The sequence below is a fragment of the Euprymna scolopes genome, chromosome 36 (genome assembly GCF_053919585.1).
Source record: "Euprymna scolopes isolate OS-2025 chromosome 36, ASM5391958v1, whole genome shotgun sequence".
Classification (NCBI taxonomy): Eukaryota; Metazoa; Mollusca; class Cephalopoda; order Sepiida; family Sepiolidae; genus Euprymna; species Euprymna scolopes.
The window spans coordinates 76,853,534-76,874,842 of record NC_136517.1 but is presented as its reverse complement, the minus strand read 5'-3'; the positions used below and the strand labels follow the sequence as shown (position 1 = coordinate 76,874,842).

General features: G+C 32.8%; 1 protein-coding gene across 4 annotated transcripts in view; it reads right to left on the bottom strand.

Moving 5' to 3' along the window:
* The window catches only part of LOC145260617 (sodium/potassium/calcium exchanger 4-like), a 605,323-nt gene that overhangs the window by 63,808 nt on the left and 520,206 nt on the right, over positions 1-21,309 (bottom strand). For all 4 annotated transcript variants that reach the window (XM_080118926.1, XM_080118928.1, XM_080118927.1 and 1 more), the window contains 2 exons: positions 17,607-17,703; positions 3,965-4,068 (listed from right to left, as the gene is read on the bottom strand). In XM_080118926.1, coding sequence (XP_079975052.1) covers positions 3,965-4,068; positions 17,607-17,703 — 201 coding nt within the window. The remainder of the gene's footprint in view (positions 1-3,964; positions 4,069-17,606; positions 17,704-21,309) is intronic.

The window sequence follows — 21,309 nt, the reverse complement described above, 5'->3', positions numbered from 1 at the left end:
ATATTTTACATAAAGTAAGAATTCTTTTTTTCGTTTTCCAGTTTTGACATAAAACTCAAACTTAGCAGCCATTTTGTTTTTAGGCCTCTGTGTCTGCATGTTACCAATCTGGTATAATTAATCATTTAATGTTCAGAAAATATCGGAATAATTTTATTTAATTTTCAAAATCATATTTTAAAAAAGTAATAAATCGAAAAAAAAAGTCAAAGTAAAATAAAAGTAACACTCCTGGGCAACGCCGAGAAAGTGCATCAAGGTATGTAACTAACAGGAACTGCTTCTTCCTGTGAGCCTTTACGGACATGCGCAGATTGTAAGAAGTACATCCATTTTGAGGCTTGTTGTCTGTAAACGCTCCTTGCAGTCGTTTCAGGAAAACGGTTCTACCTTTCGTTTACATAGCGGGGGATTACTAAATTCGCAACGACACAACACTGGGATTGAGTCGACCGATAATTGCTTCTTAAAAGACTCCAATTCTTCAACCTCTCCTTTTCGTTTAAACGCTTCCAACAGGAGTCAATTCAATGAAAACATTAATTCATGTAAGCAGACTTGTACAGTAACGAATAGTCCAAATAACATTTAGTCTTTATCCATATGCCCAGTCTAATAATACCCGTACAAGCATTTATTTATGAAAACAAAAACAAGCAATAGGAGGAGCGTTCAATAATAAATGCCCCGGACCTATATCTCACAGCAGTAGAGCAACGAAACTTGGCACAGTTATTACTCTTTTTTTAAATAGACGTCAGCTAGATTTTTTAAAATTTTATTTCGGACTACTAGTCTCATATTTATTAGTTTTTTTTTGTTTTTTTTTTAAATTCCAAATCAAGGAATAATATATATATATATATATATATATATATATATATATATATATATATATATATATACGTCAGCTAGAGTTATACATTTTCCTCATCGTTTCATTTGTTTTATTTTATTTCAGTATAAGTTCTCACAAACCAAGGGCCCCACTACCTGGAGCTAACACTTGAACTCTACATGAGATGCATAGATATTCGAATGTTCCATTAAAGTTCTTTATTTCTCAACCACTTGAGTTAGTAAAGAAATTGAGAACATAATTTTCTTCTCCCCAATTAACCATTTTCATACTTTATAGCGTTTCATGTTTTGATTTTGCAGCAGTTTGTCTGGCCTGTGCTTGTAGCTCCTGTGTGTCGGTTTCCACATTCAAGGGTTTTCCTTAATATTTCAGCTGTTTTCATTATTGTTGTTCTTTGTATTTTTCCAGTCATTCCTTTGATTCCAATTTCTCCCATTCTTACTTCAAAGTTTTCGGGATTGTTCCTAGTGCTCCTACTATTATAGGTATTATTTTGATTTTCTTCATCTTCCATATCCCTTTCAGCTCTCTGGCTAGCTTTGTGTATTTGCTCCGTTCCTCCTTTTTTTTTTTTTTTTGATATTCACCCTGTGGTCGGCTGGTCGTATGCCTTTTTGTAGTCGATCCATGCCATGGCTAAATTCTTTCTCCTTTTTATCTTTTGGTGTGTATATAGCAGATCATATGTTCCTCTTTTTCCTTTTTGGCATCTTTTCTGTTCCTCAGGGAGAAGTCCACGATTATTCAGGGAGTAGTAGATTTGTTCCCTCATTTGTGCTGTCAGTATTTTCCACATAGTGGTTAAGCACGCGATAGGCCTATAGTTGCTGAGGGCAGTTCCTTTCTCTGTGTCCACAATATCAACGTAGTTCTTCCTTTTGTCATTCAAGCTGGTACGTTTGTTTCCTGTATACATCTTTTCATGTTTTGAGCAAGTCTTTCGTGTAGAGTTGTAAATTTTTTGAACCAGTATGCATGTATCCCGTCGTATCCAGGTGCTCTCCAGTTTGTCATTTTTCCTATGGTTTTCTTTACGTTTTTTTTTTGCTGATTTCATTAACTGTTCCTTTTTCGACTTGTTGTAACTCTTCTTTCCTGTCTTTCAGTCATTCGGCATTTCTGTTGTAGTCTTATCGTTCTTCCCATATCTTGCTTCAATAGAGTTTTGTTTCTGTTAGATTTAGTCGTTCCGTTTTTTTGTTTTTTTTTACTCCGTTCTCGTTTTGGTAGAATTGGCTGTCATTGTTTTCAAATGTCCTGTTTTGCTTGCATTGTTCAGATTTGTATCTATATCGTCTTAATCTTCCTTGTTTTGCTGCAAGTTTTTGTTTCAGATCTTCGTGTTTCTTGTTTAGCCTCTCCCTGCTTTCTAATTTTCAATTTTCTCCGCGTCGCTTTCTTCCTGTTCATCATTTTGGCTTTTTTTTTATGTTTGTTTATTTGTGTTTCTAACCTTATTTCCCATTCAGATTTTGTCGACGTATCTTTTCCCGGCTGTTTTTCTGATTTGAACTTCATACTTACCATCTTGGCTCCTGCGCAAATTAATGTGGTTGTATCTGTTGTGATTAGTGATAATGTTTAATGAAAAAATGTTTAATTTTTTAATGAAAAAATAGGTTTCACCTCATTAAATTTTTTAATGAAAAAAATAGGTTTCACCTCATTAATGAAAAATTTAAATGGTAATGTTTAATGAGAAAAATGTTAAATTTTTTTAATGAAAAATTGTTTCACTTCATTAAATAGTAATGTTAAATGAAGAATTTAAATGATAATGTTTAATGAAAAAATGTTTAATTTTTTTAATGAAAAAATAGTTTTCACTTCATTAAATGGTAATATTTAATGAAAAATTTAAATGATAATGTTTAATGAAAAAATATTTTATTTTTTAATGAAAAATAGTTTTTACTTCATTAAGTAGTAATGTTTAATGACAAATTTAAATGATAATGTTTAATTTTAGGACGAGAAAATTAGTTTTCACTTCATTAAATGGTAATGTTTAATGAAAAAAATGGTTAATTTTTTTTAATGAAAAAATAGTTTTCACTTCATTAAATAGTAATATTTGTTGTGCTTTGTGTTTTGGAGGTGGGTATTCAATTTTAGAAATTGTATAATGTTTAACAGGTGTTTTTGAAGTTTAATTAACCGTTTTTTTTCCGTAAGTAACACGCCGACATTAACCGAGCAGAAAAAAGTTTCACAAAAAATTTTGTTTACATGCTGTTAAATTCTGTTAAATTTTGTTCACATTTAGTGTGGTGGGCAGAGGACTGCCCCTTCGCCCCCCCCCAAATATAAACAGTCCCCGAAGTTGATAAGGGCGTTGAATCTCTACGGTTCCAGATGAGAATTATCTGAGGATAGCGGTTTCAATTCTACCCAAACCTGGTCAGAGACTTAATTGGTCAAAACGTGATGAGACGACAACAACTATGGAAGGCAGTAATTGCTGAGGATACAGTTAGGAGATTCAGCATTCCTATCGCGTCACGGTTAACCATCTGATGAAGGCCGAAACGTCGTGAAACTACAAGAAGATAAGGATAATAGTCGCCACGAAATAAATGGATAGATCATACTAATTACGCATCTAACAAAAGAATTCCAATTAATCAAATAATATAAATAACAATTGAATCTTTTTTAAAAGAAACCTTCTCTTACAATTTTCTTTGCAAAAAAACAACATTTTGAACAACAACAACAACGACAACAACAAAACTTGAAAAAAAGATACATAATTTGTAAAAAACCCCCAAAAAACTTTCGTTTCTATCAAAAATTAAAACAAAAAATACAAAAAAAAAAATAGCAATCGTACCCCCACCCCCTGCATAAAAACATGTTTACCATAAAACATTATATGAATATTAAAACAGAATTACAGTAGTTTTTTTTTTTTTGTTTTTGTTTTTCACAACTTCCATTTTTCTGTTTCATACAATTGTTAAGAATTTGATCATCGGCGACGCTCGGCATAGTCCGGCGGTTGACGTCATGTTTCGGAAAAAGCCGAGCGAACGCTTAAACACGTCCGGTCCAAAATCTGCAAAAAAAGAAAAAAAGAAAAAGAGAGGGAAAATTGATTACCAGCTTCTTGCTGACTTTGTGTATGACGTCACGCTGGGCTGTTGAGCGGCACTCTTGAATTTTTGCCGGCGTTTTGCTGCGATGTGAATATTCATCTTTCGACGCTGAGAAGGTGCAAAACCAGAACGGCGACAAATAAAATAAAAAAAGAGAAGAAAAGAAAAAAGATGAAAAATGTATTAACGTGTTTGCCATGTAAAAGTGTATATAGCTGTTTAAATTGCATTATTCTTATTTGCGAAAAGTATATTCTAATACACAACTGAGGCGCTCTACTCTTGCTGCGAGAAGCGAGTAATATTTATCATACATACATGCAATCGTATGGCGAGAAAGAGATCGATTAAAACAGACAGATAAAAGAAGGCGAGAGACCTGTACGAGGAAAATAATATTTTCTCTCCCGATGACCCGACATTATCTGGAGACCGAAATGAAATATCTCGCAAGTGAAAACAGCCGATACACACGATTATATGCGAATCTGCAATGTAAGTTTTTTATTCCCCGCTTCATAGCTCTGTTCCGGTAGCAAATACCATCCAATAAGGCATAGTGCCATTAAATCAAGAAAGAGTGGAGACTTTTCTGGGCTTTTCACTTGAATACTTCTTGTCTTATTCAACACCAGCATAACTACTCTGTGTTACCCCGAGCAAAAGGGTAGCATATTTTATTAAAACTTCTATCTCTCTGTTCGTCTCTTTACCTTCTCCCTTCCTCTATTTCCCCGCCCTTTTTCCATCCCTCTTTCTTCTCCATCAACTCCATTGTTCTCTTTTGACATACACACAAACAATTCGTTTTTATAGATTCCCCGAGAAATGAGTCGACATAAGGGAATTAATTCTTTGATAAAAATCAGTTACTTCCTTTTAGTTAATACATAACCTGATTGGCAAATCTTCCCTGACGAAATAGGCACCAGTTTAATTGAATAATTTTTTTTATAAATTCATAGATATTATTCATCCGGGGCTACGCCGATCAAGTAAATACAAAGACTAAGTATTTGCTTTGTCGTTATTTTAATTTTAGTCAGACACACAAGCATACAACTGACCTTATGTTATAGATTATCAAGGTTACCCGGCGTTGTCTAGGATCATAATTTGGTTGGTTGGTTGTTTTTGTTTTACGGCATATCAACCCTTTTCAGGTTATTTAATGCCGAATCCAGTGATTTTGAAGAGTTTTTTTTTTAATAGAATATTTTTGTTGTTTTCAAGTCGGTTTCTATTTAACCCATAGTTGGGACCCTAACAGGTACTACCACTCCGGATCAGAGTGGACCTGGGAGCAATGGTAATTAATGGGTGGCTCCACACTCCCCAAAGCCCGCAAGTTGGGGCCTCACCACTGGATATAGTTTAAGGTCATATCCAGGACCCCCATTGAGGGACTTTTACCTTCTGAAGGGGGGCAGTCGGCGTATTCTAATGCCCCAACCGACAGGGCCTCTAGGATCATAAATAGAAGATATTAAATAATGTTCAGTTTCTAAGTACTTTTAAAGAGAATTGTTTTTTTTCCATGCGTCAAAAAATAAAATTTAGGAGGACGTCAGAGTGCTACTAAAAACGTCAATTAAAATTGAGGATGCTCTCAAAGCACTACTAAAATTTTTAAAGAAATTACAATAGTTAAGAAACGAGGAATAAAATCCGAAGTTTCAACGTCTTTCAATTAAAGTAAAAAAAAAAAAAATGCTGAAAATTAAAGAACATAAAAATTCATGTTTAATTCTTGATAGGATTACAATACAAACATTCGAGCATAAAAAGTAATATGGTTAAGCTTAAATGTGGAAAAGTAAAAGACCAGTTGTTTTAAAATTGGAAAAGAAAAGAACTAAATAGTCTAGTAAAAAATATAATAAATTTATAACTTAAAATATTGCAGCATTAAGAATTGATTACATAATGTTATAAATTGAATTAAAAAAACTCTTAATGCTGCAATATTTTAAGTTATAAATTTATCATATTTTTTACTAGAATATCTTGTCCTTTTCTTTTCCAGTTTGTATAACTAGTCCTTTACTTTTCCATGTTCAATACATATTGTCTATTTCAATTAAAAAAAAAAACATCGTTTCCGAAACGGTCGTACGCTCGAGTTTGTTTTTTCCTAAGGAAACTGATTTTAATTCACAATTATGAATCATTTTACTCTATATCAATATAGCTCTCGGATACCTTTACCTATTGAGCTTATTATATATATATATATATACAATACAATGGTCACTGTTTTCTTTTAAAAGTATTAATACATTTACTAATACATTAAATATAAATTTTGCCCTTTGGAATCAAAGTCTATATTCCGTCTATTAAAATATAAAACGTATATATATATTTGACATTTGTTTTTCTATCTTATATTTAATTCTATCACCATTTAATTTTTTCTCTCCTCTTCTTCTTCCCTGATCTTTCTTATATATAAGTAGAGTGAAAAGCAGCATATCTTATTTTTCTTTTATTAATATTATTGGAATTTTTTCCTTTTTCCCCTTGTACACATTTTTGTGAATTATTCCATGGATTTCTGCCTTTGGATCATTTTGGACCATCTTCCAATTTTACTTGTGCAAATAGAAATACAATTAACTTTCTTGAAGTTATATATTTGGATTTTACCGTCACTGGATTTTTTTATCTTCCACCAGACTATCCATTCACGTGTAATCACCTTTTTCTTCACCATATTCCCTCTACTTCACTTTTTTGTTATCAAGTAAGATCTTAGACTTACTTGTTGTTTCATCAAATACTTTTGCATGCAAAATCCGATCCCGCATTTTGCTAATTCCTATCCTCCCATGAGAAGGAAAGTATTTCTTCGAGACTCCGCGGATTAAGAACTATCCATTTATCTAGTGTTTCCTTTTCGGATTAAATGTGTTTTTAACTCTTTTTCAAAGTGTTTTTTTAACATGTTTTATTAACTGTTTGCTCGTATATATGTATGTATATATATATATATATATATATATATATATATATATATATATATATATATATGTGTGTGTGTGTGTGTGTGTGTGTGTATGTGGTGTATATTTACATGTTTGAACTCGCATATCGTCAAGTGATTAGATTGCATGAAGTGTATATACGTGTCATAGTTATCTATATGACGTGTGTATAAACGTGCGTTCGTCTATGATCCTTAAGCGTTTTGATCGTCTATCTAAAGTTTATAAATATATTCAGATTTGCATCATGCGATTACAATAGCATTAAACACTTCTCCCATCGATATAAATACCATGATATCATCAGAAACTAAAGAATATTGCTCAAAATCTCGCTGACCAAGTTCATTTGTACCTAACTCCTAAGGAGGGAAAATTTAAATACAAGCTTTTCCTTTAATTGTTGGATATGGAGCCGGGGCGACGCCGATGAAAGCAGAGGTGTGCACACACGTACATTTCAGATGGATTTTTTATCTACATTTTTGTGGTTCATAAATTGACTGGAATTGTAATTATCGCTGAAAGCAATGAAATATTTACATTCTAGGTCGGAATTATGCAATGCAAAATAAACATAAACGATGTAATATTTTAATATTGCATTTACGGAATGTGATTTGATGTCTGTATAAGACACTTGATATAAACAGAGATAGAGAGACGAAAGGGGAGAGAGAAGAAAGCAGACTGACAGTTTTTTCCGCGTCGCTGCCACACACAAATAAAATCCTATAGCTAAACCTCTCTCTCTCTCTCTCGCTCTCTGTCTGTCTGTCTGTCTGTCTGTCTTTCTCCCTCTCTCTCTTTGTCGATGGCCAAACGCCTAATCGTAAATAAAACTTTTATTCGTCTCTGTGTTGATTTTGAGAATAACGACAAAAGAATTGTCAGGTGAATATATCATTTTGACAAGCATTTGAAAAGTGCAAACTAGAAAATTATATATACATCCGATACCGTAACACAATGTGGGCAAATCCCACTACACAAAACATAGGTCTTCAAGATTAGGACAACAAAAGAAAATTGATCCAATCGAGATTAATTCACCCTATTATCTACTTCGCTCCCAACGTGGGAAGATGTGACACAAGTGTGAAAGGTGAATAGAATAAAGCCAGTGACCCTTTGATGGGAGCTCCTCATGCAGTTAGCGACGAACTACCTATTTTCTAAAGAAAGAAAGGAAGTCATAGGAGGGTGGACGTCTTAGGACTACCCAGAACTAACATCATAGCCTAACAGATAAAAGATCACGGTAATGACTCAATCTCTGACGGACTGATTGCTGAGGACGTATCCACGACTGGTATTCAAAGGCGCAAAAAAGCAGGCGACTTGAAAGAAGACTGAACTGATATTACAAATTGAGATTAATAACTCTTGTTTACCTTATTTTGTCCTTTAGTTCTCGCATTTTACGAGGAATATTTCTGACAAAGGGGGGAGAATTGCCGTTTTCCTGGTCTAGAAGTTGTCTCGTTTTACCTTAAAGTAGTATTTTTAGCTCCTTACATAAAGTGGCTTCATGACTTGTCTGGAGCGATTTACATAAAAAATCGAATTTTGACAGCGATCAAATCTTGTTTTTTTTTTTTTTTTTTTTTTTTTTTTTACAAAACATAACTTTTAACCATTTTTTTTACATTGTGTTCACATAATCGATAATTTATCGATTTATGGAGCATGCTTGATATGAAAGGCTTGCCTGCAGATGACCAGAAAAACAATTGGATGTAAAGTATCAGCGTTATTTTGCTTGGTAATTCCATGTCATGGTCATTCTTTTAATAATTAACATCGTTACAGAAAGAATCACGTCTCATTTTCTTGTGATTGTTCAGTTTTTTTCGAGCCTCATGGTCATAATAAAGCGTCTATTTGAAGATTAATAACGCAAAACCTAAAATGTGAAAAAACAAAACAAACTTATATTATAAAAATAGGGCGGGGGGGGGGGACCCGGTTTTGCTCTGGGCAAATGTGTAACATTACTTTTATTCCTCTCCTTCCCCCATTCTCCGTTTCCCCTTCACCGTTTACACCCTCTCTTTATTCTTCGCCCAGCCTATTCCTCTTTCTGGACAAACACAAATACGTAACTCAAGTCGATGCAAGAGAAATAACCTCCGTGAATCAGTTACTTCCATTCATGTGATAACATTATGAGTGGTCATTTGAACCCCCCCCCTCCTGGAGAGTAAAGTTACACGAATTATAAGAAATAGCAACTTTATAGTGGTTGGTTGAGTATTTTTTACGTTTTAGGTTTTCAAGTTTTCATGCAAACACCCACACAGACGTTTGCTCTTTATATTATATATAATATATTATGCATATACGTTTTTTTTTTTTTAATATGCGGCATAATCACGTTGACACACCGGTCCTGGTTAGATCACCAAAATTAAGCAAAGTTAAGCCTGGTCAGTACCAAATGGGTGACCAATTTGAGAATACCATGCGCTGTATGTAGGATGCCATCGATACCTGCCTGTAAGAGTTGCAAAAACCTAACGCCGTCATCTCTCTTAACGGAGATATACATGCATCCGGGTCCTGCTTGTAAATTTCATACTCCCATTGAATTTCCTCCTTTAGAGGAAGCTGATTACCTAATCCGTAGGGTTAGTGGCGCTTTGGATGAATGGATATGTATTTTTTTTTTTAGATTTACTTCAACAATCCTTAATACATGATTAGAGCTTAAGTTTTAGTACAATATATACTTATGGCAAGTAAGTTACAGAGAAACGTTTGTGTTAAATTTCCGAGGAAAATCACCAGGCTATTGTAACCAGGAGCCAAATAGGACAGCAATATTAGTAAATACTCTGGTTAAAAGCTTTAATAGGCACAGCTTTATTATGAAAAAAATATGACATACAAATATTTCACTTGCCATAAGTATATAAATATACAGAAGAAAATCGTGGTGACTATGTAGAAAATAAATTCTGGAACACAGAGGTCGCTCGTTTTAATGGTTCCACTCTCGTCTTCACGCTCTTCAACATTTTAGTTTTTGAGTAAAAAAAATATGAGGCCTTATTTAAACGTTTGTACGAGGGTCGTTCCAAAGTAAGACCGCGTACTTTTTTTTATTCAAAATAAAAATGTTGAAGTGCAGCGAACACGAGAGTAGTACCATTAAAACAAACGACCTTTTTTTTGTCCAGAATTAATTTTTCTACATAGTCACTATCATTCTCCGTGCACTTTACCAGCCTTATTAATGCCTAGATCGTAAAAAGACGAATGGCACTTCATCACTCACTTCTCTGTCGAAGAACCCATTCCCTAGCTGTACTGACATCAACTGCATCGATTTCGTAAGTGTTCAACAGGCGCCGGTGAATATTAATTGCTCCAATTTTTTCTGAAAAAATTCAGTTATAATAACAATGCATGTATCGATATGATGACTGAATTTATGCATTCGTGACCTGTTGCGGATATTAACGATGTGTAAATATATTTTCACCCGACGCGTATTTAAAAGCGATTAAGCGAAGCCCACTATTAATTTGTTTACAAATAAGCTGATGGTTCGAGCACTGTGCGACGGGAGGGTGTGGATTTAAATGTAGGAGAAATATTTACGGCACTGATTCGTAGCCGAATGGTGAGAGCTGCCGACTGTCAATGCGACGGTTGTAGGTTCAATCCACGGCTGGGGAAAGGTGTTTGTCTAGCCGCACTGATGAGTTGTGATACAACGAAACAGTACTGTATGTGGACGACAATATATATATATATATATATATATATATATATATATATATATATATATATATTACATACAAAACATTGAATCCATGGTATATATATATATATATATAGGAAATTTATTACTGTGAGTCCAGAATGAGTTTACAAATTGTTTCAACTAGAGGAAAATCCTCAAAGAGAGGAAAAATCCAACTAGCATCATCAGAATTCATAGATGGACTAAGTTATAAAGTCAAATAAAAATGGAAAGATCGTAGATAAAGGGGAGTTAGAAAAGAAGGGGGAGTGGTGGGGAGAGGACGTTGGAGTTTAAAGTAGTAGGAGTGTATTAAAAAAAGAGAGGGGTTTATAATTAAATATTAATTATGTGTAAATTCTTATATACGTGTTTTTTAACAGTTTAAACTTAAAAGACGCTACTTTTGTTGATAACGGCATAAGTAACAGTTAATTTAAAGGATCACCATGGCAACAGGTTGGAGAGTTAATGTTAGTGAAGGAACGGGTTGAAAATGGGGTTTAAAGTAATTTAGCCGGGCGGAGAGAGATTGAAAGATATTTATTGTTTATAAAATGGAAAGAAAAAGAAAAGGAAAAATAAGTTAATGAATTATACTTTACAGGTTTATTTTAATAGTGTAATGATATATATAATTAAATATAATAAATAAATTAGCCGGGCAGGTAGAAATAATACGTTACAGGTTTATTTTAATAAAATAAAATAAAATAGGTGAAGGAACGGGTTGAAAATGGGGTTTAAAGTAATTTAGCCGGGCGGGGAGAGATTGAAAGATATTTATTGTTTATAAAATGGAAAGAAAAAGAAAAGGAAAAATAAGTTAATGAATTATACTTTACAGGTTTATTTTGATAGTGTAATGATATATATAATTAAATATAATATATATATAAATAAATTAGCCGGGCAGGTAGAAATTATACGTTACAGGTTTATTTTAGTGAAATAAAATAAAATAGGTGAAGGCTTAAGTAAGTAACTTAAATAATAGAAAAAAAACATTTTTAATAAGTAACACACAAATATAAGCACACGCATAAATATGTACAGCAAATGCACATACGTAAATGGGGGAAAAGCACATGCGTGATCACACATACATATATATATATATATATATATATATATATATATATATATATATACATATACATATATACACAAAAACAGATAGAGATAAACTTCTAAATAAAAACAGATAGAGATAAACTTCTAAATAAAAAAACTGAAACCTCACTTAATTGTAAACATTATAAATCCCACCTCTTAAGCAACTTCTCACCCTTCTAATAATAACTATAACCCACCCCTAAAATCTAACACTAACGAATTACACACACCCTATTTACAACCTAAACTATATAGTCCCCCATTCATTTTAAAAGAACCCCTCCACAGAACCCCCACCTATTTATCCCACCATTTTTTAGCTACATCTCTCTTTACCAAACTCATTTTTGTACCCCCCCCCTTTGCCTTAATCACTCCTTATGTCATTATTTAAAGGTTCTCGCCCCATAGTCTCTTATTGGCTATTTCCATAATCAGGTCTCGATTTCTATTATTTCAATTACGTACTTATCACAATTGGTATCCTTCGACTTGCCTCTCGGTCTATTATCTACTTGTTAACAACTAATCATTTACTTACCTTCTATTTTAATTAATTATTTAATTTACCATCTACATATAACATATATAATACGCTTTTCTCTTATATTTACCTCTTACTAATTCTTTCAATAATAATTATCATATTTTTTAACATGAAGCTTATTTACATATTTTTCGTATTTGTGTTTGTACATATACTCAAGCACATGCTCCTCCCCCATTGATGTGTGTATTTTTTACATGTGTACTCATGTGTATGTATTTGTGTGTTTTTGTTATCTACTTACTATCTACATTTTATTAATAATTATATTAATTTTTATTATTTAATTAACTTACTTATATCCTTAGTTTTTTTACTTTATTAAATAAACCTATAACGTATAATTCACCTATTTACCCTTCTATTTCTCATTTCTTTCTTCCAACTTAACGCCCGACAATTCAAAAAACTATAAATAATAAATTAAAAACAAAAAAATAATTTTTTCAATTTCTCCCTGCCCAGCTAATTTATATATATATATATATATGTATATATATGTGCACATGTATATATATATATGTATATGTGCGTGTGTATGTGTGTGTGTTTGTATATGTATGTATATGTGTGTGTATGTATGTATTTATATGTGTGTATATATATATGTGTGTGTGTATATGTATGTATATATATGTATTTGTGTTTGTGCGTATCTTCTACATGTGTGTATATGTATGTGTTTTTTTATATATATTTGTATTTGGTTACGTATCTTCTACATGTATATTTGTGTGTGTGTTTTTCTGTGTGTATGTGTTTTATTCACTTATTATAAATATCTCCCTAATAATTTTATGAATTTTATTATTTGATTAACTTACTGATATTCTTACCTATTTCTATATTAGTAAAATAAACTTGTAACTTATAATTCATTAATTTATATTTTTCTCTTTCTCTCTTTCCTTCAACTACAACGCCTGAAAATTTAAAAATTATTTATAAAATATTTTTCAATCCCCCCCCTCCCAGCTAATTTATATTTATATGTATATATATGTATGTATATGTATGTGTATATATATATGTATGTGTAAGTGTTTGCATCTGGATGTATGTGTACTTGCATATATGTTTATATATGTATATATGCGTGTATTTTTACGTATCTGTGTATGTGTACATATATATATGTGTTTGTATATGTATGTTTGTGTATATATGTATATGTATATATATATATATATATATATATATATATATATATATATATATATATATATATATGTGTGATCACGCATGTGCTTTTCCCCCATTTACGTATGTGCATTTGCTGTACATATTTATGCGTGTGCTTATATTTGTGTGTTACTTATTAAAAATGTTTTTTTTTCTATTATTTAAGTTACTTACTTAAGCCTTCACCTATTTTATTTTATTTCACTAAAATAAACCTGTAACGTATAATTTCTACCTGCCCGGCTAATTTATTTATATATATTATATTTAATTATATATATCATTACACTATCAAAATAAACCTGTAAAGTATAATTCATTAACTTATTTTTCCTTTTCTTTTTCTTTCCATTTTATAAACAATAAATATCTTTCAATCTCTCCCCGCCCGGCTAAATTACTTTAAACCCCATTTTCAACCCGTTCCTTCACCTATTTTATTTTATTTTATTAAAATAAACCTGTAACGTATTATTTCTACCTGCCCGGCTAATTTATTTATTATATTTAATTATATATATATCATTACACTATTAAAATAAACCTGTAAAGTATAATTCATTAACTTATTTTTCCTTTTCTTTTTCTTTCCATTTTATAAACAATAAATATCTTTCAATCTCTCTCCGCCCGGCTAAATTACTTTAAACCCCATTTTCAACCCGTTCCTTCACTAACATTAACTCTCCAACCTGTTGCCATGGTGATCCTTTAAATTAACTGTTACTTATGCCGTTATCAACAAAAGTAGCGTCTTTTAAGTTTAAACTGTTAAAAAACACGTATATAAGAATTTACACATAATTAATATTTAATTATAAACCCCTCTCTTTTTTTAATACACTCCTACTACTTTAAACTCCAACGTCCTCTCCCCACCACTCCCCCTTCTTTTCTAACTCCCCTTTATCTACGATCTTTCCATTTTTATTTGACTTTATAACTTAGTCCATCTATGAATTCTGATGATGCTAGTTGGATTTTTCCTCTCTTTGAGGATTTTCCTCTAGTTGAAACAATTTGTAAACTCATTCTGGACTCACAGTAATAAATTTCCTATATACTGCTCTGACTACACATTGAGCACTTTAGTCCGGTTTTTTTTACCACTGGTAAATAAATATATATATATATATATATATATATATATATGTGTGTGCGTGTTTGTGCGATTGTCTATGTGAGCGCGCGTATGTGTATGCTAGAACGTTTTCATGCTAAATGCTATACAATTATGCACAATGTAGAAAATATACATAAATAAAACTGGGATTTATAGTTAAATGAAACCAATATACAAATAAGAAACTATAACAATCAACAATTAATTCATGAAAGTTCGTTTTTCAAAGGAATATGCAAATTAATTAGCATTTACGAGTCGCTTCCATATCCATGACTGATTATATTAAAAAGTTTCGTTTTAACACTTTTTAAGTAAAAAAGTTTTTGTAATATCAATATCAGTGCGACAAAACTTCAACTTTATATATATATATATATATATATATATATATATATATATATATATATATATATATATATATATTCTTATAATATAAACCAATCCTTTTTTAAGAAGCTCAATGTAATTACAGAGCAATATAGGCATCACCACTTATCAAGGCCAAGAGGCCACTCGAGGATAAGGGTTAAAGAGTGTACAGTAGAAATTGGACAATATAGTAATCGTTAGTAAATGGAAATTCGGTAAATTTGTTAACAAGTGGAACGGCTAATCAGAACTTGTTTACGTTAGACTTGAATTGTAGTCAGCTGGAAAGCAGGAAAACGGAAGACAATTCTACAGGCGTGCAGTTCTAAGAAAGAAGCTTTCTTCATGAAATCTATGTTTAGGTTTAGGCACAGATAAAGAGTGGGGGGATTATTGATAGTGATTTCAGCTAGACTATTATTACTCGTGAAATTCTTGCGAGGGGGGACCATAAATTAAAGCTCAGACGAACACTTGCCATGAAAATAACGATAAATCAAAGACAGAATCACAACATCTCTTCTGTGAGAAAGAGGTTGCAGGGAAGAGAAAAGGGCATCCCCTACGAGGCTATGAAGTTTATTTTAAACTCTATCAAGACAGGATAAGTCCTGCCCAGATGTAGCAACAATACTCCATCCTTGGACGTACCTGACTTTTATATAGGTAAAGAATTGCATCAGCAGTGAGATATCTACTGGATCGATAGAAAGATCCCACCATTTCCCAGCGGCTTTGGCAACGGATTTGATGTATGTGTTTCATTTCAGATCAGGAGTAAAGGTCAAGTCCAGAAGCTTGTCAAAACATGAAACCTCCTCAAGACGAGAGCCATTCATTTCAATTGATGCCAGATGGGGATCAGGGCGTTGATGATGTAAATATAGAAGATTGGTTTTAGATGCATTAAAAGTAATCAGTCATTTCTTTCATTCAGTATTCGTAGCACAAATAAGATCTCCAACCCACACTATCTTTTACGAACAATGGTGCACCTTCTCCAAGTGATGTCATCTCAAGCAATAGCACGAAGCTGGGTACTCCACCAGACTAGATCAATACTTGTCTTGGAATCTAATAAGATCAAGGAACCCCAAGAAAGGTATACTAAATGCAGAGAAGAAAATTATGTTTTTTACTTATGTACTAACTCAGTATTAAAGAGGTAAAGAAGAGATTTAATGGAACATTCGGATATATATATATATATATATATCTCGTATGGTGATCAAGCGTTAGACTCAAGAAGGGGGTCCCTTGATTTCTGAGAACTACTACTGAACTAAAATGAAACAAAAAAAAATGAAATACACACAATCACACACTTTAATGCAGAATTTAGTTTAATAATTGATGGTGTATACTGAGGTACGAGGTGACTTCAATAAGTTTCCAGACTTTTTTCGTATGGACACTTTTATTGATAGGCCACACATGAAACACCAATCCATTTCGAAGTAATCTCCTCTGGCTGCAGTACACTTGTTATATCGTTCCAATAACTCGTGGAAAGCCCCATAGAAATCCTCTTATGTGAGCGTGTCAATGATCCTTGTCACAGCCTCTTTCATCTCCTCAATCAATAACGACACCCTCTAAGGTTTTCCTTGAGCTTAGGGAATAACCAAAAGTTACAAGGAGCAGAGTCTAGACTCGACGAATGGTGAAGAACTGTCTTCATGCCTATCTTGATCAAATAGTCTGATCTTCTTTGAACACCCTTGAACTAACTTTGCGCAAATCTTCCGCATCTTCAGTTCCTCTCGACTAACTGATTATACAGTCCGCACATTAACATCAAACGGGGCAATTATTGTATCTATAGACACACGACATTCCTTATCCATAAAATTCTTTATTTGGCCAATCAACTCCGGTGTTCTGACGTCCTTACTCCTTCCACATCTCTCATCATTCCTCACAGAGTCCTTGCCTTCATTGAATCTATTATGCTACTCAAAAACTGATGTTTCATTCAAGCAAGATGGCCCCAAAGCAGTCTGAAGTGTTCCATACGTTGCTGTGACATTTTCCAAATTTAAAACAGAATTTTCCTCTGAAATGTCCTCACGTCCAATTTGCATTTTTAAGATTCACCAGCTGTGACAATCAGACTTTAGTAGCGTGTATTCCAATTCCAGTTCTAACTGGTTATTTTAATCCGAAATTATAGTAATTGGTTAGTCATTTTCTATGATGTATAGCAATAACGTACTGAATTTTCAAGTCTACGACAATTTTAAATGCCTATACAAAAATATCTGGAAACTTATTGAACGTTATCTCGTATTTATTAAGAAAACATTTCGTGTCGTTTGCTTCCGTTTTGATGGACATTTGAAATTTTCTGGTCAAGTCCATTGAATTTGTTTGTTTTAATCTGCACTTACGACATTTTTTATTTGAAACAAATTGTTTTGTTTTGATGAAAATTAGCCTTTATTATTGCGTGATTAGTTGAATGACTTAAAATAGACGCTGATTTGAAACAGGTGTAAGCAACCATCATAACTTGGTGTAAATAAAAGAATAAGTACATATGTAACATGTTTTTGTGTTATTACTTACGTAGAGGATGACGAGTCGGACTGCTGAAATGAAACGAGTTCGGCCACGAAATCGGTTCAAGATTAAAAGGCGGAATATAAACTCGTAAAAACCAATCCTGAAAAAGAAAGTAAAAAAATGGCGATATTGAAATATTAAAAAAAACAACAAAAATGAACAATTTTCACAGTATTAATAGTCTTAAGACCGATCTGTATTTTTATAACCTGTTGCAATAGTTTTAAGATTTTAATGTGATTTGAACAACTCTACGATATTATCCTATCCCCTTCCTTGTAAGATACACACAGCAAGAACTAGTTTTCACTTTTCATTTCTCCTTCTATGTGCCTATATTCAGACGTAATTTTTATGGATGGGCGTTCTTTTCTACGTTCCACGACTTCCGCCTATGAAATAAATCGCCGCAGGAATTCCACCCTACTTATTATACATTGGTCGTCTTCAAGTCTGAATTTACAGATACCCGTTAAAAACTGCGCCACAAATAACGCGCCCATACAATTGTTTAATTTCAGTACTCCCATAGTCGTCCTCATCTTCCAGCTTATAAAGATTCCATTCTCATTAATCTTTAGCTTCAGGTGGTCCCTAGTCTTCATAAGCCGTGACACAATAGTAAAAGCAATTGTTATTATTATTATTATTATTATTATTATTATTATTATTATTATTATTATTATTATTATTATTATGAAAAGATTTCTGATGCTCGACAATTTATTTCAATATTTTCTATTGATTTTCAATAAAATTTAAGCAAGGTCTCATCAAAAGCGACGACAACTATCGATTTAGACGTATTTTATCGATCATTATCTTGATTGAAAATAATTCTTCAGCCGAGATCGATATTTTGCGCGCAGAAGTTTGATACTCTTCAAATTTCCTTGTTCATCTTAGCGTAAATAATTGTCCAGTTACCTCCCTTGATTTAAACAAACTCGAAAACAGATAAGCCTTAACGCAAATACTTAACATACCATTAAGATGTTTTAAAAATTAAATTCATATGATGCGTTCACTTTTTCGTATATTTCTGATTCTGACTAACCAAAAAAAATTCTGCGTTACAAGTGATACAGCCAGTTTATTTTTGTAACTTTGTTATATCTGGGCTTGCGAATCTCTGCCCTATTTGAGGGGTTTGAATAAAATGCAGAAACGTATTTTATTGATCCCACTCTTTCTGCTTATCTGCGCCGTCTTTCTCCCAGACGTGATGTTGTTTGTCTTGGTCTTTTCTATAAATACTATTATGGCAGGTGTTTTGCAGAATTGTCAGATCTATCCCCTGCTTCCTTTGTTCCAGCTTGTTTGATTCGTTGGTCTAGTGGTCTCCATCAATTTGCTGTTTTAATATCTCATTGTAATACAGCTTTCTACTTTAGCAGCTTTTTTCCAAGCTTGTGGAACTCTCTTCCGGCTGACTGTTTTCCTCCTACATATAACCTTGGTCTTTTCAAGATGGAAGTCAATGGACATCTACTGTCATTGCGATTATCAAGTTTAGTTATTGTTAGCTCCTTACATCAAATGGCTTTACACCTCGTCTGGAGCGATCTCTATAAAAATATTTACCTGAACGAAAGGTAATTATGCTTCTCCTGCATATACGGCACAATCACGTTGACAAACCGGTTCTCGCCAGATCACCGAAGTTAAGCAACGTTGAGCCTGGCCAGTACCAGATGGGAAACAATTTGGGAAGACAAGGCGCTGTATGTACCGCGAGGTAAAATACCAGGTTGGGAAACTGGCGTGATATATTCTTCTCTCGAAGTTAGATGGGCCTCTCTTAAACCGTGGTAGGCAACCCATATAGTGAAGGCGCCACGATAAAAAAAACACCCTTGATAGCCATGGCGAAGCGTCAAGCATTCACTACCGACCAGATTTGAATTACACTACAAACTCGCGTTGTGAGTTCAATATCGGCTGCGGCTGCATGTTACGTTTTTAACGTATCACAGGAAATAATATCAATAATAAAATGTTTTAAAAATCATTCAATCAATAATATAATTAATCTATAATTTAATTGATGAAGTGATTTCTTTTTTATTTTATTATCGATTCTGTGGTGAAATTTAGTTAACTTGTATGCATTAGGTTGATACAAAAATGATGTTTTTTGACGTTCAACTAATATATATATAAATGACATTATCTTTGTACCAACCTAATAAATCAAAGTTCTGTTCTGTAAATATAATTTTACTGATTAAAGGAGAGAAGTTGTAGAGACATTAACTTTGTTTAAATCAGTACTCATTACAAACTTCAACAATCAAACAACGTTTACGGCTTCTGCAAATCTTTAAAATTCTCTCTTGCTTCAACACATTCACATACACACATACACACGCACACGCACACACACATATTTTAATAATGTTATTTGAATTCTTTCCCCTTTTCCTTGTACTTATTTGTGAATTATTCCACGGATTTCGGCCTTTTGGATTATTTTGGATCATCTTCCAATTACGCGATTTCCTTGGATTTTACTTGTGCGAATGGAAATTTAACTTTCCTGGATATACATTTTTGGATTTTACCGTCATTGGATACTTTACTTTTCACCAAACTATCCATTCTCGTAAAATCACTTTTTTCTTCGCCCTATTCCCTATGCTTCACTTTTTGTTATCAAGTAAGATCTTTGACTTACTTGTAGTTTCATCAAATACTTTTGCATGCAAAATCCGATCCCGCATTTTGATAATTCCTCCCCTCTGATGATAAGGAAAGTATTTCTTCGAAACTCCACGGATTAAGGACTCTCCACTTATTTAGTGCTTCCTTTTCAAATAAAATATGTTTTTAACTTTTTTTCAAAGTTTTTTTAACATGTTTTATTAACTATTTGCTATTATATATATATATATATATATATATATATATATATATATATATATATATAGGTATATATATATATGTATATATATATTAAATTTATTTATGCAAACATTAATGGCTACATATGTGCATACATGTTTCTGTAATCACGCGCGTTGGGGGACTACGTCTTCAGGCCAAGAATTACCGTCGAAAACTGATATTTCAAACAAAAACATTTTCCTATTTCGTTTATAAAGTTAGAATGTAACATGGGTGGGGGTTATGAGCGGGGAGAGGACAAGTGAGGTCTTTGAAGATAATAAAAATCTTCTATTTCAATTCCCTTTCTTTTTATCTATCCCATCTTTTGGTTTTTATGGCATAAGGTATTTGAGAATTTAGTATTTTTGTTTTGCAGTCCGTGAATTAAAAACATTTCCTATGGTCACTGAGTACTGACCAGTGTCTTTCAATCTACACCCATCCACACACATACATGCACACACACACACACATACACACACGTTAATACAGATATTCAGAAACGAATATATGCTGTTCGTTTTATTTTACTTCCACACACTCACTGAAACTAGGCAATATATATATATACACACTTTATTTATTTTACTTTAACATCAGCAGTAATATGTTGATTCTGGCGAAGGATCAAGTATTCAGCTAAGGACAAGATTTTAATTACACTACAAACTCGTGTAGTGAGTTCGATCTCAGCTGCGGCCGCATGTTACGTTTACGTTCTTCTGCATCGAGGCTGGAGAGAATAAAAAAAGAGACCGACCCTTTTTCTCTCTCTTTTTTTTTTATTCACCTAATGTGTTGTCTTTGTCACTTTAGT